This window comes from Poecilia mexicana, unplaced genomic scaffold (assembly GCF_051168715.1).
Source record: "Poecilia mexicana isolate PSO_F unplaced genomic scaffold, ASM5116871v1 scaffold_18, whole genome shotgun sequence".
In the NCBI taxonomy this organism is placed as follows: domain Eukaryota; kingdom Metazoa; phylum Chordata; class Actinopteri; order Cyprinodontiformes; family Poeciliidae; genus Poecilia; species Poecilia mexicana.
In genome coordinates, this window is record NW_028263387.1 from 14843740 (window position 1) to 14861765 (window position 18026).

Genomic DNA, 18026 nt, shown 5'->3' on the forward strand with positions numbered 1-18026 from the left:
CCGCACAAGTCGGATGATACGGAGTTTTGACCACCTCATACAGGTCAATCTGTTGACTGTTCCAGCGAGTGCAATCGCCGACAATCTGGTAAGGTTGATCTTATCTCATTTCTGGGTATTTTCCTTACCTTTCATGCCAATAAATTGCATAAAATAGCCCTGAAAGCATTTTAAATGACTGCGGACTTAGCATTAACGGCAGCTAAGCTAAACCTGGCAAAAGGCTAGAGAATTTAGCCACAGCAAACTGCTGATACTGATTAACAATTAATATGCTGATTCATAGTGTTTGAATTAAATTTTGTCCCGATTTTCCCCTTTCTGACAATCTTAAGGATGTCCTGATTAGCGGGATGGTTTGTAAGATGGTATGCAGCCTGTCGTGTTTCCCCGAGGACAATTGAGAACGCAGCCTGTTGCATGTGACATGTAACCAATCAGAAACTGAGGTTTTGGAAACATGGAGGGAAAACACAACTGCCGTGCTGAACCAGAAAGTGTGGTGGACGTCTGTCACGTCTTCTGTTGCGTTTCCTCTGTTCAACTTAGTCCACAAACTATCGACATTGCTTTATTAATAATTTCCCTTTGCAATTATTTATACTTATTGGTAGCCAAAATGAGACTCCTATTGCACAATAATGCAAAACTGATTTATTTTGGGTCCTGTTATTCAATAATGCCTCAGACAGTGAGAGTAAAACAATAACTGTTAGACTGATGAACTCATTCAGCTTTACAAAAAAAAAAAAAATAAACCATCCTTATAGCAAATGTGCGACAAGAACAGAAATTAAATTGATGTAACTATGAAGACGGTTGAACTGAAAATTTTAATTAACTTACCCATAAAAAATGAGGAGCAGTATCAAAGCGGGCAGATTCGGAGGTGAAACGTAGGCTTTTTGTTGAAAACAGAGGAAGATCACGATCACGATGAAGCAGGGCACGATGTAGTTGCACTGTCAAAACAATCATGAAAATGAAACGTGAGCAGCGATCTTAAGCAGACAATTTGTGTTTAATAAGAGAAGTTGGCCTACAGAGCACCAACAGTTGGACTGCAACACTTTGACAATGTTTTTTTTTAATCTAATTTCTTTTTCTCTGATTATAAAATCAGTGAATAACTTTTCAATTAACACTTAAGTGTACCCAGCTTTAACTCTCTAATTAATTCAGTGATGAAGAGACGCATTTGCTTCTCTTAGAAGTAAATGTTTTCTCAGTGACTGAACAACTGTGCTATGACACTGTGACATTATATATATATATATATATATATATATATATATATATATATATATATATATATATATATATATATATATATATATCATCATTGTTAATTTATTCCATACTGAATTAAAAGGTGTCGTAAGGAAACTGTTCAGTAGGGCATTTCAAAACATCTCTGCTGAATCTGTACATTATCTTTGATTGATCATATAGAGAATTTAAACCCTAAACTATCCAAAAAATGTCATTCTGTTTTCATTACTTTTAATAGACATCACTCAAAGCTAATCTTAAGGATAAATTATTGACCTGTACATTAAGGAAATGGGGGCAAAGGGGGAACAAAAACAAAAACTGATAAAGTAACTGAGAATATTTTAGTACCTAAAGCAATGATAAGTAAGGAGAGAGAGTGTCTGTGCCAACAATAAAAAAAAGGAAGGAAAAATGACCATGATTATTTAAAATTAAGATTTTCCTGGACTGGATGTGAAGGTGCTCCGCGGTCACAGTATTTTCTGCAAAGCATCTGGTGTTGTTTTTTTCACAAGAGACTAAATGTAGTGCGCTCACAGCAGAAAGTAGTTCGTATTTTTCGCACTGTAAACAAGGCAACTGAAGCATCATATCATGTGGGGTTACACATAGCTTAAGCAGGAAAATCCCACAACATCAATGAGTCATGTAAAAGTGAAACATCAAGCATAGCAACAGCAGAAAGTTTACAGGAATAATTGCAATAATGCAGTAGGTGTGTGTGTGTGTGGGGGGGGGGCAGCTGTCTTTTTGTCTGAGGGGCGTGATCTCTTCCACATTTTGAAAACACTTGCTTTAAACTCAGTAGAAAGCTTGGTGGATATTTAATTTAATGTACCTTCTTTGTGCTTTAGAGAGTTTCCAATGGAGACATGTTCAATATTTTTATGTTTTGATTGTATTTGTTTGGTAATGCAGTCCACATCAGAAAACAACAACAAAAACATCTTCAGTCTGACTCCCTAGGTGCATTTGTCCTCCACTTAGACTGCATTTATTCACAATAATGATGTGTGCCCTGATGGTATTTCGTTACCAAAAGAGCCTGATGAAATGTTTACTTCCATGATGCCTGGGGGAAAGTACCAGTAAGCCTGTTGAGCATAACCAACGGGGGCAGCTGCTGTCGATAATTACGCCTCAGCCTATAACAGTGTATCAGGTAAAGCCCTTTTCCCTGTGGCCGGTGCTGTCAGAGCTGCATTATCAATTACAGTGGATTGAAATTTTTCACTCATAGCCCTAGGTGGGAATAAAATCTTTCGGATGTCAGTGAGTTAAGATTATAAAACAAGAAATAAAAAGGCCTTTGAAGCGAACCTGGAAGGATTGAAGATCGCATCTTTAGCAGCACACGTTCAACATTATTAATTGAGATTTAATCCTTCGAGAGCTGGAACAACACTTACCATATCCCAGACGAAATTGGTTACCCAGTAGACGGTCGGGTTTACACCGCTGACAAATTGCAGATGCTTGGCTTTGCTCACCCTCTCCTGGATTAGAAAGAGGACGAAGCTGGCAGGGATGAAGGACATGGCGAAAATAACACAGATGGACACCACCACGTCTGTAGAGGTCGTCGCCCTGCAGATCAGGAGATAACGTTTTAGATTTAAAGTGAAGCAGAGAGGCAAGTGTACACAAAAAAACAAACAAACAAACATACATAGCATTTTATAATAGGCATGAATGTCTGATTTTGAGCTTTAAATTATTTTATTTAGACTGTTCTATTATCCATACTGAATAACTCTTAAATACAAACAGTTGGGTGCATAGGGTTAGGGTTGGCTTTGGTTCAGAGAATTTATAATGCAAGTTTTATAGCACTTCTAGTGTTGCTCATTAAAAATAAATCAGTGCATACAATCAATCACGCAAATAAAAATGTAGGCTTCGGAACCTCAGTGTGATCAGCGAAAATGGGATTTTAGATTCTGTGTGCATGCTTTCTTCTAATTCTACTTAGCGAGATGTACAAACAGAAAACACCTCTTCAAAACAAAACATTCCAGCGATCCCACAAACGTCAAAGAACCTCGGAGGACCATTTTAATCATACACTGGTTTGGCGAAGATATACCTGTGTGCTTTCTACTCATAAACTGATACTTAAATGTGTATTTTTAATTTAAAGTGTCCCAACACAAAAGCGTATATTAAGTAGTTCACTTCTCAGTCACTTTATTTATTTGCATGGCTCCATCAAGTTGCTTACATCCTTCTCATTTCTCACTAGTTTGCAAACCCCACATTTTGTTCCATTTTTTCCCCCCAATCACACCAATATGTTACAAGTACAGGAGGTTATTTCAGACAAAACAGATTTTTTTTTTTGTTAAGCTGACCTTTGTTTCGTTGCCACACATTCTTTTTTAATACAGTTCTCCTTCTGAAAGGTCCTTCAGTCCAACTGCTTAATTAGCACCGGATAAAAATGATTTTCATTCTTTAACCCCCGCTTTCCGGTGCTTCCGTCCCGCTACATCATTTGCATATTAAATCAGCTGCCCCTGTCACATTTATCATTGACAAACAGGCACCAATTAGAGCACATAAATACAAAATAATTTACACCGAGTTGGTTCCGGCCCACGTTTCTGCCGGTTTCAAGGGGCTGTGGGGAGGTAATGCAGGGGACGGAGCGCTGAATGAACCAGCTCTGAATGCTTGAAGGTGGTTAATTACTGTGAAAAGAGGACAAGCAATCTGCTAATTAACCAATAATGGAAGAACAAGAAAGATGAACAGTGGGAGGAAAGCTGGATAGAAGGTATTGCTCTCCTTCAGGGCATTTTTTTTATTGCTGAGGGCTGCAGAGCGAAGTTTTAAATGCAACAGTGAAAGGAGGCTGTGGTAAATACAGAATATAAAACATTTTTGCACAGTGACCAATATGTGGCTCATGCAGGACTGTACAAGAAATACAGCAAGTAAGTTTGAAGCAGTTTTCCAATGTTTTTATAGATTAATTTGTTTTACAGTCACTTAAGCTGGAGGTTTTGTCATCTGACAGAGAAAACACTTCAGGGCAGTCGAGGAGAGGGAAGATCTTTTTTTTTTAAATAACAGAAGAAAATGAACAAAGGTGCTATTTTTGTATTGGTGCAGATGAAAAACAGTGAACACATAAAAATTGAGCTGCAATTTTACATGACTTCTCTTTTACTTTGAAAATGTATTCTGTTTTTTTTTAAAACATCACACAAGTTTAAAAATGGCTGCAAAGCATAGAGGTGTCAAAACAAACTGGTTGATGCGTCCAAAAAACATAACACACGATTAGAAATTACCTCGAGAATTGCACAATTACTGTCTGTTCATAATATATATATGTATATTTTTTTGTCAGAGGCTTATATTTAAAATCCATTTGTTGCAGATTATTTGAGAAACAGATGGCCTTGTTGGATGTTTTGGCCTTTAGACAAAACATTAAAATTAGAGCTAATGGTCGCTAGAGTGCTCTAGCGACCGTTAGAGCATAGAGCATAGGGAAAGTTCACACAAATATAGTCTGAAAAAAAAAATCGCATTTGATAGGGAAGAGAAGGCCAAAACTTATGTTTTCTTCTTAATGTATTCATTTCTAACCATCAAACCTCGTGACGAAAATCATTAACCCTTCCATACATGAATTATGATCCTTTGTGTCAGGATTTTTTTCCAATTTTTTTTTTAAATTCTCTTCTTAAGGCATAAAAAAAGGTAGGAATTTTTTCTGTAAAAAAATATACTATATAGATAGATAGATATTTTTTTTTTTTTTAGGTGATCAATTGTAATTTTCTCCAAATACAAAGTTATTTGTAAAATACACCAGTAATATTATTTTTTAGGGGTTATCTGATGTCACAGTATTTTTTTTACCTGCAAGAATCGTCTACAGTAGAAGGAGGGACCGGGTCGGTTGGCATGCTTTTCTGTCTGTCGGCCATATTGGATTTAACAAAAATAATTTCTTTTGTCCAATCAGTGGTGGTGAGCATTGTCACTTCGAACCTAAAAGGTCTCTGGTTTGAATGTGAGCTGTAGTTTTCTTTGGTAAAGCTGTCACGTTCTCTCAGTAGTTATGGGAGTTTTCTCAGGGTGCTTCTCTGCTACCAGTACTAAGTCATTCATAGTTGGTTAAATTATTATTCTAAAATGTGCTTAATTATGAGTGTTTATACTACAGATATTTTGTCTCTTAGTTTTCTATGTGAACACTTTTTTTTTCCCAGACAAATTACACAGGAGGTTTTGTTCCTTTAATGAACATGGCGGTATTTATTTTTCACGTTTTCACAGACTGAATAGTAAGTAATTTTTACCATAACAGATTTCCAGATTGAAACCGTCAGATACGCTGACTCCTCCACCTGCTTTTACCAACTTTTCTTTTTCAAACAAATAATGGGACAGAGCAGTTTTATTGATCTTTTCTTGCTTACGGCTAAAAACGGCGAGTGTGAGCACAATGTTTCATGTAACACTGTCATTCTGATTAAAGAAGCAATGTACACTGAGCTTTACTGCTGTGCTTAATCGGGTGCCTTCCCCCACCTGTCAACGTTTTTTTTTGGTTTTTTAATGCCCTGACACCCGTCTGCTTTTTCAATATTAAGGAAAGTGCCATCTAATCTTGAAATCATAGCTCTTAAATTATGTCACGCTCTGGACCGCGAGGTAGAAAAGAAGGAGAGGCTCAGGCTGAATCTACGGCAGACAGAATGTCGTAATTATCTCCGGGCGCCACCTCCCCCCCTAACTCAAAGCTGTCGTTGGCCCCCAGGCACTTCATAAACACCAGACTGGCTGCAGATTGGGAGCATGGATGGAAACCAATCTCAATGAAAAGCAAGGAGCCTGTATTTTGTTACGAGATATGATTGTGATTATCTGCAGCAGATGGATGCGATGCTACAGCCAAAATCAACAACAGACCACGATGATGATCTAAAATACACGGGACAAACATCTATCCATTCATTACTCAGTAAATGAAGTATTAATCCGCTGCAATATGCAGTGTCCCTAATCTCTTATATGTGGCGTTTATGAGGTATTGGAAATGAATGGTGCCAATACTATAAATGTTGTGATCATCCATTGATTTGCCCAGTACTTTATAGCCTCTGTTCTTTCTTTTTTTTTTTTTTTGCATTCCTTGCTGCGCCTCGTCTTCCATTTCCAGCTCTGCATTTTTTTTGAATGAAAATACATCTAAACTACATCTGAAGCGTCTATAAATGTTAAAAACTAAGCTAGATTTGATCTGCTTACAACACATCTCAAAGGCTATTTAGAGAGTCAATAGCTGAGATGGGAACAAATAACCCCAATGGGACTATGGCAACGTAAGACCAAAAGCATAGTGGTCAACTTTCAAATTGTGGTTAAAAGGGATATTATTGTCAGCACTGGTACTGGCTAAGCTTAACTGGTACTAAGGTGTCCCCCCACCAACACACCACCACCAACGGCTAAAACAGTTTATAAAAAGCAGAATAAATCACTTTTTCTACATCTTTACGTTTTGACTGCCAAGTAAATCTGAGTAAAATCAAGACTAATTGTCCAAGCATCATTTTCCTATTATCTTATTGTGCAGCCCGTGTACATTGTGGACTATGAGTTCCCTGTTCTTAGCTGACAGGAGCAGCAACCATTATGGCCTTTTAGTGCTATGGACAATTGACTGTTCCCTTTCTTTCAACGCAACACAAGCTTATTCTCATCTCACCGCGATGTGTTTATGTGTGAAACTCCCAACTGAAATGAGAGTTTCAAGAGCTGACTTTACACAGATAATGAAGAACTTATGAACTACAGCAACAATCTTGATTCTTCAAACTGTTTTTCACTTATATGCAAGGAGCAGTTTTGCTACAGGGTGGAAAATGAACCTAATGAGGGAGTGACAGCAGAGGGAAATTCACCTTAGCAACACATGCTGGTAAGTTGCCAGGTAAGGACTCCTCTCAGTCTGATTCTAGTTGTTTATGGGATTTGTATGATGAGGACGGCAGAAATAGGTTAGTTTTAGATTAAGTACAGTCAAAATTAAATAATTAAATCTCAACTGTCAAGCCAATTAAAACATAACTAAATACATTTTAAAAATATATCTCCAAAAATCACCGCATTGCATCCAGTTGCTTTTTGCATCCAGAGAAAAAGCCACAGGGCCCAATTAAAACTGGAAATCAAAACGCATCCTCTGATACTGCTGCAAAATACGGTATTAAGACCAATGAGCCAAATATAGATACATTTAGATCAGAGCCTTTTTTTTCTTTTTGAAGGACATAAAATCTATGAGATTTTCCTGTATTTAATCTCCAGTTAAATACAGGAAGTGACACTTAACATAGTGTCACTTCTATGGGATAGTTGAAGGGTCAGTGTTATAAAAAACAAGAAAAAAAGAAAAGTGATCCCTGCTGGAAACTTGCCAGTAACAATACAGGCTAAAAGCATGAGACTGTATCTTCTGACATCTCAGGGATAGAAAGGTTTCTTTGGCCACCAACATGAGAAGTTAAAAAATAACGTTCTCTCAGGTATATTTGACGAAGACTGAATTTTAAGAAGGAAACTAAAGGTAAACACTGCAGTGAGTCTGCTGACAGTTTCTTTCACCTAACAGTAGTAAGAGGTCAAAACACATTTATATCTAGAGGCTCTATCTGGAATCATCAAGTAAACTAACTTTCATGACTTTTCTTACATTGTTGGAGGAAACAGATGGAAGTGCACATAGTGTGTGGTTTCAGGGAGCTGAAACCACACACTTTTTGTTTTGAGGCTATAGTTGCACCATCTTCCTAACGGTTTACATACGGAAATTATAGTTTGTTTGAAATAAACGAAATCGCCTATGTTTTCATTAAACAATGGCAATGAGTTAAATAATAATATGCAAAATGAATCAAACGCAAGCAACTTTTTTCTGTTGTGGCATCATGTGTGCTGTTGTTAAAAAAACACTTTACATGAATCTCAATGTGATTAGAGATGTTGTTGGGCCTAAACTCATGTGATGTCTTTGAAATATATGTGGCCCTTTTTATGCATCGCCGAGAGAATTTTGGGGGTAGAGAACAGAAAGTAAAAGGGGGAAGGTGTTGGAACAACATTTCATGATTCGCTAAACTATAAAAAGGTTTTCCTGGTAATATTTGACTCTTGAATATTTGGGACTCGAGGTAAAAGGCCGTAAGCAAACTCTGACACAAGCTTTATACAAAACCTGAAAATATGTGGCAAACCTTTTTCAATATTTGTAAGGTTTTATCCGTTTTGTGCATTTATTATTTTGACTGTTTGATTATATAGGAGACCTCAGCATCTATGTTGAGGACCCATAAAATATGTCGGGTGGGGGGGGGGGGGTTATGTTTATTGCTCGTTTTCACAATTGATGTAAAGCTCTTCGAAATGACTTGTTGCTGAAATGTCAAATCGTTGCCCCATTACAGAGTACAATGCTTTTCATTGTTGTACCTGTGCGTGGCCAGGAGGTAAGAAAAGCATCCGCATAGTCAAATATGTGAGATTATTAAGTAACGTCAATGGAACAGTTTCTGTGGCGGCGGTGCACTCATGTGGTGGAATTTCTCCAAAATTGTCTGTAGCAAGCTGGTTAATGTGGTGACCAAGCCGAGCACACTATGGTGCTAAACACATAGGAAGAGATGATTCGGGAGCCTTATTTTTCCATTCCATTATTTCTTTCAATTCCACTGAAACAAAAAGGCTGATGGATAATATTGTGAGGAGGGGACAAGAAACGCCAATGGGGCTGTTTGATTTCGCTTACATGGCCGCAGAGGAGAGCTGCTCCTTGGTGAGATTTAGGGGGTGATTAGAAACGGAGATGCCGTGGCGGCGTGGATCCTCTCCCTTGGGAAGGTTTCCTCTCAGGATGCCATTGTTGGCCACACTTAGGAAGGACACCATGCCATGCCATGCCTGATTGTAGAACCACACCTACAAAACAGAGAATGTACTAGAAGTTATATGAGATCTAGCATTTATCTACATATCCAAAATTATGAAGCAACATTTTTAAAAAATATTCCAAGATCAGAAAAAAAAGATTAAAATACACGTTTTTGATAAATTATTTTTTACTTACCATAGTTGAAAAGGTAAAGACTAATGCAAAATTCAGGTGATATGATACGATCCCCTCAAGATTTATTGGCATACTCTCCTCAATATGTATAAATAAAGACTCAATCTCACACTAAAAGATTTTAGAAAAATCCGATACATTTTAGCACATTTATTAAATCAGGAAATTAATATTGCATTCATTATTTTTCCTACAAACTTTCTGATTACAATTTTTGGCACCCACAGTTGTGAAAAACCAGAACACCATTTTCAGCTCTTTATATTGTTCACATTTTAAGTACCGTATTTTCCATACTATAAGCCGCTACTATTTTCCCAAGCTTTGAACTATGCAACTTATTGCCCGGTGTGGCTTATATGTGGATTTTTCTTCAACCACCAGGGGGCTCTTTAGCAGGAAGTTAATCATTGGAAGTCAAAATTGGAAATAAAAGAAGAAAGCGCCCATGAAAACGGAATTAGGTTTTAATAGGGAAAGGGAATTTGACAATGTTGTTGATCAGTTAAATAACATTGAGGGGAAAAAGAAGAATTTTCCTTTTTTAAATAATACTGGGATCATTATGAGAATTTGAGGTATAGATATTAGGATCCAACAGATGGCAGTAGTGCAACAATAATGGATGCAAGTTGCTGTTGAAATCTAAAGAAGAAGCAGAAGAAGAAGAAGAAGAAGAAGAAGAAGAAGAAGAAGAAGGTGGCTGCGCCCATTTTCATTTAGCACATGCTAGTAGCAGACACAAAGGATCAGCACTTTTACTCTCCGGAAACTACCGTAATAAGGTCAATTAAATGTAAACTTGGCAACTTTTTCTTTTTCAACCGTAATAAATGTGATATTCAATTGACCCGTTATGACTCAAATTTTGGGTGTTCACCCCCCTCTGCTGCTGCTGCATCGTTGTGGAAAACCTAGAGTGGCAGAGAATATCTGCGGCTTAAAGCCCAGTACAATTTCTGACACCTACAATTGTGAGAAAACTAGAACACCATTTTCAGTTCTTTGTATTGTTCACATTTTAAGTATATTTTTTCTATCTGACAAAAAAGTTATATCAAATGACCTAAAAAGGAAAAGAAAAAAAAAAACAGCCTCTACTACTCTCTAAGCAAAAGATGTATAAAAAGTATTTTATAGATGAGAGAAAGTGAAGCTTTCCACCACCAGCGTGAGTTTATGTGAATGCGTGAATTACAGAATGTAGTGTGAAACACTTTGGGGTCCTCTTGACTTGATAAAGTGCTATCCAAGTACACGCCACTTACCATTTACTATTTGCCCCCTAAAAGTTTATGTTACCCCGTTTGGCTGTCAGAACCTCAGCGACGCCTCTTATAGCCATCTAACCTGTCTTTTAAAGGTTACCCCACTACTCACTTCAAGTGGGAGATGTTTTAGGAATTTCTTGAATGGACAACCCACTTTAATCACCCAATAGGATCTGGACAAGATCATGGTCTGAGCTGAGACAGGCCTTGGTAAATTTACTATTATGTTTTGGATCATTGTAAGCTCAGAGCATCCAGTTATGGTTCAGTTTAACAGATGAGGAGAGTGGAAAGGAAACTCTCTCAGGCTCATTGTTAAGAGAAAAGGAGCAAGTCTCCCCGACAGCCCTTATCTCTCCATAAGGGAGAGATGTCAAGCATAAGACCCGATGGTGCAACCAAGATGAGACTCAAACTGAGTAGCCCAATCATTGTACTGCTGATTGTTTTAAAAATACATATTTTATTAAATGGGATTTATTTTCCCACTGCAAACAAAAACTCAAAGTTAGGCCGAGATTGTGCTATGATACAAGTTAAACTTAAAGCTTTAGGCTCATCTGTACCCTTTTCATCTTCAATAAATGAGGAGAATGCTTAAATTAAGAAAGACTTCTTAAATCAATGTAATTTTCTTGTAGAGTATGGAATGACAAAAGTACAATTTCTCTACTTGTTAGATTTTCAGTTGGAGTCTGAGAAGCCAATGCTAGCAAGTGAATCAGCCAGCTTGGTTGTAAGCCGTCACCTTTACCAACAAACTTGATAATTCTTTTAGACTGCTGTGACTGTAGACTGCTGCTTAATTCACGTAGTTCAGTCTGTGTGAATTATAGCTTTTATTTCTTAGCTAACATGAATTGCATCTGGTGTGGTCTTCTGCCACTGTAGCCCACTCCATTGATTCAGAGCTTGTATTCTGTGTAGCAGGTTTGCATAGCTACCATTACCCCTCCACATTCTCGAACTCTAAACTCTGATTTTAAAATGTTTTTTTTAAGTCAGTGCAATTCCAAGTTACTGGACATTTTATTTTCTCTCTTTTTTTAGAATATTCTCTATTAACTTGGTAATGCATAGAGATCCCAGCATGTTAGCAGTTTCTAAAATATTCAGACCAGCCCATGTGGTAACGATAACCATGCTGCCTTTAAAGCTACTTAAATCAGTCTTTCTTCCTCATATTGTTAAACGGTTTCAACTTCATTACGACTTATTTTACCATACACAGCCAGATGCCCCTATGTGATTGGTCAAGAATTCAACAGGTATGAGTGCCTAATAAATAAACCAGAGAATTTGACTTAAACTATAATGGCCATAAAGAAGCAGGTGAAATATATTATGAGCATTTGTTGTTGCTATGATCTATAATAAAACACTGGTACCGTGGGACACTCCTCTAATGTTTTGTGCTGTAGTTCTGTGCTTCAAGACCACTGCTCAACCAAGTGTTTTTGCTTTTTTTTTTTCCTAAAAGAAAGGAGTTCAAATGACATTCTGAGCTTGTTGGAGGAAGTACGGACCATCAAAAATAACCAATTGCAATTAGAAATGTATATATTATTTTATTAATTGGGCATCAGTCATCTCACAGTAAAATCCTGATGCGACACAGCGCGCGAGCCGTGAAGCAAAAATATTTTTAACACATTCTTTTTCATGTAAGTGATTCTCTGAGCCTTTGGTTGCTGGGGAGCTGAAGAAGAAGAAGAAAAAAAAGAGGATGAAAGAAAGTGGGTGTGAGAGAGGACTCCCTGCTGGTAGTTCAGCGATAATTAAGAGTGGATGGTGTCTGAGTGCCAGCCTAACACAACACGCCATCACAAAGGAGCCTGTGAAGGAATTAGCACACGCAGACACACACACACAGGTGTGCACTCTGCCTCGCTTTATCTCAGGAAAAATATCTGCCATTTTATCAGCAAACCTCTCCAAAACATCAATCGTTCATTCAAGACAGACGGGGTTTGAGAGCACGAGGCTCGTCTACTAAATGCGTAGTTTTGACAAGCAGAGTGGAAAAATCCTGTTAGAATTTGTACTTTTTAGAAAAATTAAAGGGCATCAAAGAATTCCAAGGAGGAGAGAAATTCCCAGTAAGAGAAGTGTTTGATGTTTGTAGGGGGGATTCAACATAATTTCATAATTTAAAACAAATTTACTGAATTTGAACAGACTTGATTTTTTTTTCTTTTTTTTTTGCCAGTTCTGCTTAAGGATATTCAAAAAACATCAAAGATGGGTTATTTTAGTGCAATTTAATAGGGACTTTGTTCATTATTTGAGCCACTCTGTCTCAATTACTGACACTTTCATGAAACTATCTTCATTTTTGTGTGTTTTTTTTTGTGATGTAAAAGTCTAAGACGTTAACATTTATAACATACTGCCTTTATGTTCCTTTTAATCAATTATGGTTGCTCTCAAACTCTAAACCACTTCTATGTAGCTCCGGCTGCATGTTCAGAATCGATGTCCCAATTGGAGGTAAACCCCCACATCAGTCTCAAGTCTTCATTCTGACAGCGTTTTTCCCAGAATTGCCCTGCATCAGGGCGACTTCGGCTAAGTGGGAGGAGAAGTCATTTTGCAGTCCGAGAAGATGCTCAACTATTACTTACGACATTACAATTTATGACAGTTTCATTTGAATAAAATGTTGCAATAGCGTTTTCTTGCCTGTGTCCTCCATTCCCTTTTAATCACCACAGTTCCCCCCAAAAAGCCCCAAATGCACCACACTAATTTTCACCTCTCCCGCCGTCACACTTTCATCCTCTTTAATTTGACGCAATGGCCTCGGAGTGTTAATACGATACCTTGACATTGTCCCTGGTTCCAAGCTTCTTCAGCACTGCCTCGGCTCTCTGCAGGGTCTGATCGGTGACGTTATCCTAATAAAGACGGGGGAGAAAACAAGAGAAAAACAATCCTGAGTCGAAACTTAATTGGATACCCTTAGAAAAGCACCAGTGCTCTTTGAAATGCAAAGTGTGAAGCAGAGGGGAGACAAGAATTAAGTCTTCTGGAGAGCATTAGGGAGTACTGAGCCACTTATTTTACTCAGGCTTCAGGGGAAATAAAATATGCCCACCATATTTCTGATTGCTTTTTTTTTCTCTCCTTTTTTGACATTTCTGGATTTGTTATGCAAAATAATTAAAATGAGTGTCACTATTACCAAACGGTGCCTCGCAAATGTAGTCCAACTCATTGAACTCGTACCATATTGTCACATTACAACTTCATTGTTTTATTGGAATTTTATGAAATAGACAAACACTAAGTTGTGGGGTGGAAGGAAAATATTGACTTTCAATTGAAAAAAAGAAGTTTTATGTGCATTTGTAGTCAACACCCTTTTACTTCAATCACACCCAACTAAAATCCAGTGCAGTCGATTGCTTATAAAAGTCATGTAAATTAGAAAATAGAGTCCACTGGATAGTAGAACACTGGATGTGTTAAGTGGATGTTTTTTGGACATCTGTTGTTTTGACATAATCACACTCCTGACCACTTGGTGAAGATAAATGGGCATTTTCAACTTTTCGCACAGTGCAGGTAACTAAATTGAAACAAAAAATGATTCCCATCGCATCATCCAAGTACCATCTCTAACCTGGAAGCCATACTCAATGGATCTCACTATCCGGGAGCTGACAGCAAATTAAGGAGTTATGGAGACTTTGGAATACGTCAGTGACCACATTAGGTTACAGATTGTTGCAGCTAAAACAAAGAGGTAAGAAAGATTGCATGCTGCAAGATTTCCACTCACTAAGGTGAGGGCTAATAGTATCAGAAAACTCCTCGTTCAGGGAGTCTTGCCGACTTCTGATCACTTTAGTTGGAGAAATGTTCCCTGATTTCAAAACTTTGGCTGAAGTGGTGCTTGTAATTCAAGTGTCCGGCAGAATGGATTCAGCCTCCAGATTAATATCGAAACATCCGTGAAAATCAACTGTCCAAGGCACACAAGTGGGTGGGCATCTCAAGTCCATGCATACCAGGTGAAAATTATCAGACTGCTTTCATGTCACAGGAGGTGAATCATCCATAATTTAAGTCCAATTGTTTGTTTTCATTGCTCATATACAGTTATTGGGGCCAGAGTCAGTGGTATTTGTCACTGTGGAGAAAAAGTCATATGCTTTCATCTGCTTGATGGGTGATAGCACAATGTGGATTCTCTGAGAATATTGTCGAAAAGCCACTGGGAGGACAACACCTGCTATTTGTTAGAGAACATAAGGAAAACAATGCATTATGAGGATTCAGAAAAAAAAAAAAACCCAGCAAAACTGTCAAGAATACAGTTGTGGAGAAGGTTATATTTACAAAATAATAGTTTTGAACATCTGAAGCACACTGCTCAATCTATCATCTGACCATGGACAGAGTTAGGCAAACTGTAACCCAGTGCTTCTCAATTCCAGTCCTCACCCCCCCCCTGCTGCACCTAAAACATGCAGGGCAGGGGGGTGTGAGGACCGGAATTGAGAAACACTGCTGTAACACAACCATTAAGTGGCTGTCAACCCAAATGACAAGTTGAGACAGAGGAATATTACTCAGTAAAACAGCCAACAGTCTAAGACAACTTAGGAGATGGAGAGACCAACAACAGAGGAGGCAACATGACTCTCTAGGACAATTATTAAAGGGAATCCAAATTAAGAGCACTTCAGTGCGTCACATTGATAGGTGTACATTTCATATTCAGTGAAAGGATTTAGATCTAACCGTATTCACGCAGTAGAATAGCCCAGTTATAGTGAAATTTGTGGCCAGATTTGAAAGTCATGTTCACTTTCCAAAGAAGAATGGGCAAAAATGTCAGCCCCTATAAGTGCAAAGCCGGTAAAAGGCCTTCTATGTGTATTTGCAGCAAATGGTTGTTCAATAAAGTATTTAACTAAGGGGGCTAAAGAATATACAGATCACAATTTTTAGGTTTTTATTTGTACAGAATTTTGAAAACCCTATTTTGTTTTTGTTCCACGTCATATTTACGTGCTTCTCTGTTTTACCATAAAAGAGAAAATTCAAATGAAACACACTGGAATTAGCGGTTGCAATGTCACAAAAAACGTGAATACGTTTAAAGGCAATGAGTTATTTTACAGAGCGCTACAACTGTTTAATTACCTCATGTAATCAATCATGCAAGAAAGACAATTAAATAGGCTAATAAACACTTTTCAAAGTGGTGAGGAGATGCAAATGTTGGAGGGAGAGCAGACCGGACAGGTTGCATTAAAAGCTGCTGCCCTCCACTTGCCCATCATGTGAAATGAGCCTTGAGATGAGGGCGCGAGATGATGGGCGTCCGATTTTCAGAAGTGGCATGCTGACACCACGCTGTTGAGCCCAGCCGCGAGAGTGCTGAAGACATTACATGTGTGATATAAATGCAAATGGACCTCCTGTTGGACCATCAGAAGCAAACGAAAGGAGCGGGGAAAAAAGAGGTTGTGTGTGTGCGTGTCGGTGGGTTGCAGGGGGGAAGTGTATGCAGCTTCAGAGAAGTCTGAGGAGGTAAAGTGTCAGTGACAACTGGTGTGGGAGGTGGGAGGTGGGAAAAAATAAGAGGAGAGAAATCAAGAAAGACATCCCAAGAATGCAGGAGTGTGCTCAGGTGCAAATTCTTGTCTGCGCTGACACGGCGGCAATGGAAAGGAGAGCAGTGGACAACAAAGAGACATCTCCAGCTCCAGAGACAGTTACAAGGGGCTCATTTCTCTCCATTCTACAATCGTTCAGTCTCAAAAACCTATAACGCACAGTGGCATTCTCAGAAGTGCAATACTTTGTCTATTCAGAGCATTTCTTGTCCTCCTTTCGAATCATTCTGCTTGCATGGCTTAACAAAATGTTTACACATCATTTCAGTAAGGCAGCATGAACTCATCATCTTCTTCTGTATCAGTGTTGTGGGGGAGAGGGGCAGGGGGGGAATGAAAGGGGGACAAGGGAAGAGCTCCGAAATCTCTGCTGACAGAAATATTTGTTGAATAACATTCTCTCTGTTCCAAGTCTATTCATGCACGGGGCCGAGAACAAGACTCCTACGCTTGTCTGTGATGCATCCCACAGCAACAACCAAAGGAAATCTTCTTTTTGCGTGTGTGTGTTTCGCTTTTTCTCTCCACTCTGGGATGAATCGTGCCAAGCAGGAAAGAAGAGGCTCCAGTTGGGAGAATTCCCGAGGATTAGCGGCAACTGAAACAAGATGAGAAGTGGGCCAGCAGCTGCCTGAGTCTAATCCTCGACAAACTCCTTCCTGCTCAACAACAATGACAAGGCTAGTTTGGCCCGGAGACCCCAGTCAGTGCCGGGGTTCACGACACACCGCTGAAGTGTGCGAGGGAAGTCTTTTTGACCGTTTCACTGGTCAAATTGCCTGTTTGGCAGTTTTCGTGTGTGTGTGTGTTTACGTTGCAGTTGTCCCCTTACTCAGCAAATGGCGTTCAAATTTTTTCATACATTCTCATTCCACATATTGGTAACCAAAAGCCCGTTGTGACAGTGGCTCAACGAGGACTGAAGTTGAAAACACCTGGTCCAAATTGTCCGTTCATGTCTAGGGTTCAAGCTGAATATTTCTGATGTAGAAAGTAAAGTTGTTTGAGAATGTACAGTGTCACTTGCCATCAAACACCAATGTACATAATTTTTAAAACCCATATCAGACCCTTTTCCAGTCAGGAACAAACTAAAGACTACTAGGTTAAGATAACAGCAACACCCTTTAGTGTGGATTCTGTTACTGTGTGAAGAAAACTGAAAATTTGCTCTCTTCAGTATCAATGTGGTCTTTACAGATGAAGGGTGCAGAAGAACAAAGAGGCAATTTAATAGGAAAGTATTTTCTATTTAATCTCTGGGAGGAAGGTTTATTGGGGTAAAATTACACTTTTTAATGTTTTTTTTTTCTTTCTATAATATCTGTCTACCACAAAACCTGGTGAATTTGTAAAAGTCAGATTAAAAATTCACACAGATTATTGTTTTAGCACACCTAACCACACTGATTGCTAAGGTATAATTCAACATGTCCACTTCACAACACAATCTTTGTTTTCCGAATTACTTAAAAATCACTAATCTTGCTTATTTCCACCAAAAGTTGTCTTTCCATGTGAAAATGAGATGCAAATACAAAATATGCGACATGTTTTGTGTGGACAGATGCATTTCTGATTTGAGAGTTTTTGGAAAACATGTAGTGAAACCTGCTAAAAGTGTTTTGACGTTATGGCATAATGTCAAAAGTGTTGTGACGTTATGCCAGCTTTGGCATCATAAGCATGTCAAAGCTGGCAGTGTATGTGTCGCGTTTTTGCGTC

The 18026-nt window shown here is 38.4% G+C and overlaps 1 protein-coding gene across 1 annotated transcript in view; it reads right to left on the minus strand.

The window, feature by feature from the left end:
- Positions 1-18026, minus strand: part of LOC106930199 (phospholipid-transporting ATPase ABCA1) — a 192148-nt gene that overhangs the window by 56960 nt on the left and 117162 nt on the right. Inside the window, exons 34-37 of the mRNA XM_088016037.1 lie at positions 13494-13568; positions 9083-9252; positions 2685-2862; positions 847-962 (exon numbers count right to left, since the gene is read on the minus strand). Coding sequence (XP_087872163.1) covers positions 847-962; positions 2685-2862; positions 9083-9252; positions 13494-13568 — 539 coding nt within the window. The remainder of the gene's footprint in view (positions 1-846; positions 963-2684; positions 2863-9082; positions 9253-13493; positions 13569-18026) is intronic.